The 3484-nt window shown below is 34.2% G+C and overlaps 1 protein-coding gene across 3 annotated transcripts in view; it reads right to left on the bottom strand.

Moving 5' to 3' along the window:
- Positions 1 to 480: 480 nt before the first annotated feature.
- LOC106878547 (uncharacterized) overlaps positions 481 to 3484 on the bottom strand; it is a 14154-nt gene continuing 11150 nt past the window's right edge. For 2 of the 3 annotated variants that reach the window (XM_014927790.2, XM_052977956.1), the window contains exon 2: positions 774 to 2937. In XM_014927790.2, the coding sequence (XP_014783276.1) occupies positions 1848 to 2867 (1020 nt within the window). In that variant the 5' untranslated portion in view covers positions 2868 to 2937 and the 3' untranslated portion in view covers positions 774 to 1847. Of the gene's footprint in view, positions 617 to 773; positions 2938 to 3484 lie in introns of those variants that run through there. The other variant, XR_008267037.1, reaches the window with a different exon arrangement.

Raw genomic sequence — 3484 nt, forward strand, 5'->3', positions numbered from 1 at the left:
GTGCGTATGTTTTAGTTGTTACATACATTGGGCGGATAGTTGCTGGACATAAAAACTTATCAGTCGGTTGAATGATGATAATGATATCAAATGAAGTCATGACTTGCTTGCGAATTGAATTGAGAGAGAGGGCAGCGCAATGTCAGCCTCTCTCTCAAGCATGTCTTGATCTGGAGACAAAACGAAATCAAAAAGGTTGGAAGTAAATCTGGATGAAGTGAATGACCAGGGTTTCTGTCGTGTCTTGTCGTGAAACATGCATTTCAGAACACTTACTAAAAAGTCGCCTTTCTAATCGTTGAGCCTCCTATTGTTCTCATCCTCTCAATTCCATCGAGTGGATAGATACGCCTTAACTCACGGAAAGTTTGGAATTGAACCCTGGAAATTTGAACGTAAAAATACATTTCTTACTTGAAATATTATTAAATGGAACTTTTGAGAACTTTTTAACATTTATTTCTCAATTTTTGCCTTTAATCAGAGCATACGAAGACAGTTCATCTTGATCCTTTGCCTGTCTTGTGTATTACATGTGATACACAAGACACATTTCCATGGTGTCCATGCATCGTATATGTCACACATACCCAATTTTTTCAACCACCAGAGTAACCTGGGACATATGAAAGAAAAGCTTTATATTACTCAGAGTATACGAAACGAGGGTTAATTAAAACTCAGAAACAAGCCTGGATGTTTGGGACAAAGTTATGAGAATGCTTTGAACAGCAAAGGGTTAATTAAATTAATTAAAAGTCAGATAATTAGATAAATAATTTATTTGAAAAACAATCGTAACTTTAGATAATTTTGACAAAATATATGCATACAATGAAAAACATTACAAAATATTTCTTTAAGCTTTCCATTAGAAATCATACACATCATTTTAGTGTGTAAAATTACATTTGAGGACAAACCACCAAGAAAAAAAGAAAATGATTATACAAAGAAAGTGTTTTTAAGTTTCAGAATAAAAGACACCTTCTCTGTGTCAGTTTATAAAACGCAGATAGATCTTAAGGATACCTTATCTAAAAGGACGGGACTTGTTAGAAACGCAAGCGAGATTTGGAAACTAACTTTATTTAAAAACAAATTTGGGGTCTCACGTAGCCAAGTCCTTAAAGATAGAATCCCCCAAAACAGTGCTTCAGAAGTTAAAAAAGGTTTCTTACAACTCAACTGGAGTATATGAGAACCCACGTGTTCTCTCGTTAAAACCAGTTCCCTCCGAAATTTTAACTACAGATTTTAAGAATATTTTTTTAAAACATATGTATATCTTATATATTTAAAATAATGTTTAATGTATTCAAGAGTTAAAGAAGTATTTTAATGGTTTCAAAAAGTGAGAATATAAAGTCGTACAAAAATGAAGAATATTAAAAACAGTCGATATATATATATTACACTGATTTGGTAAATAGAATTTATAGAATTTCTATATGAAAGCTTCGTCACACAAAAATGCCAACAACTAGGATAATCCTAGTATTAACAAAGAATGTTCACTTCAAAGTAATGTTTTAATATATAACGGATATATTATGAGCTATACTGTTTCTAAGATAGGTACCAGGCTTGAAAATTGGGGAGGAGTTCGCTGATTACATCAGCCACAAAACTTGACTTGTATTTTATTTTATCAACCCCGGAGGAATGAATGGCAAAATCGATTTCAGTGGGATATGAACTCGGTAAAGAACCGGATGAAATTCCGCAAGGTATTTTTGTCCAGGCCCAACCGATTTTACCAATCCACTTTTCACATAATGTTAAAATAATCGCGTGTGTATTATAAAATTTTTCTTAGACATTTTGGTACTCATGTATCTAAAATGTTACCATTGATAAAGTGATTGAGTTTTTTCCTCAGAAAAGAGGAATTCTTTGGATTCTTCCATAGAATAAATTGAATCAGACAACTTCATTTTGCTGTGAATCTCATCAAGTTTCAAATGCAAAAAGGCCCGACACCATAACATATGAATAAGTTCAGTATTATCAATATCCTCTATAAAAGTTAGAATCTTCTGATGAAAACGAGGATAAAGTGATTTTATCAAAGGGAAAAACCGTTTTATCAAAATCTTTTTATGAACTTTTGACGTTAAAGGAGCACTGCTAAGTTCACTGAAAATGTTTCCTCCTTGTCCTTGTATTACGATCTGCGGAGATATTTCTTCTGTTATTCTTTCATCGTCATCAGTGGGTATTTGGTCACCTTCAAGGGTCGAGAATAAATCTTCTCCCAGCAGATGGCGCTCATCTGGAAGCTCAACTGATTTGTTTAGATTGACGAAACTGTTTTTCACTGCATGTGGTTCTTTCACAGAATAAGCTATTATCTGAGAACGAATTTCATCAATGTGCATTGTGCGGCAGTCAGCGCATTGTAAGAGATGAAGAATAGCCGAGTTCTCCAAATTTGCCAGTTCATTTGTAATAATATCGGCAATATCTGCACAGTGATGTTGTAGGACAACCAAAAGTCGTATTTTGAGTAAACTGTTCAAAGGTTGGCGTCCAGTGAGTAATTGGTGTAGAACGTTATTAGGTTGCGAAAAGTCTTTACATATATCAATAACCATAAGAGCCTCTTTCATTCGAATATCAAAGAAGTAACGACAGTCTAACATATGGAACAATTCAGAATAATGGAATGTAGACGCCATTACATAGATGATTTCTTTGGCTATTTCAGGATAGAGGCTCTTAATTGTCGGGTACAATAGCTCACCGACTATAACCATTCTTTCTGCTGGGCAGGCCCTGATTAAGGAATTTAGAAACTTACGGTTTGTGTTCAGGGATTGTGAAATCGTATTCTGTGATCTCGTTTCAGATTTTATGGAAGACATGTTAATAAAAAGTCACTTCAGGATGGCACAAACTTTGCTGACAATTGACCCTGCAAACCTCAAAATTAATCTGAAATCAAGAACAATAGGACAGTCTGTAAAAATTTAACACATACAAGAAGAAAACTAATCATAACTTTATTAATACTGGCTAATATGTGTGGTACAGTTTCAAATATTCAAAGTTGAAAGCCTAATTACCTCGGTTCACTAACTATTTAGAATAGGTTCACGTTTTCTACATTCATCCTTATATATCCTTCAAAAACTATAAAAAATTACAGGTGACGTCATCTATCAAAATTACCCTTAAAAATGGGTGGGGAAACTGAAGAAAATATTTATATACACTTAATTTCCACTAAGTAAGCTCAGTTTATAAACAGTTACATTTAGATTTCCTCTCTCTATATGTATGTGGTTAACATACATACGTATGTATGTGGTTAACAAGCTCACTTTGCAACTACGTGGTTCTGGATTCAGTCCTACTTTGGGAATAGAGCCCTCTACTACTCATCACAGGCTGACCAATGCCTTATGAATGAATTTGCTAGACGAAAACTATGTGAAAGTCCAGCGTGTTTCTTTGTGTGTGTGTGTGTGTGTGTGTGTGT

This window comes from Octopus bimaculoides, chromosome 2, assembly GCF_001194135.2.
Source record: "Octopus bimaculoides isolate UCB-OBI-ISO-001 chromosome 2, ASM119413v2, whole genome shotgun sequence".
Classification (NCBI taxonomy): domain Eukaryota; kingdom Metazoa; phylum Mollusca; class Cephalopoda; order Octopoda; family Octopodidae; genus Octopus; species Octopus bimaculoides.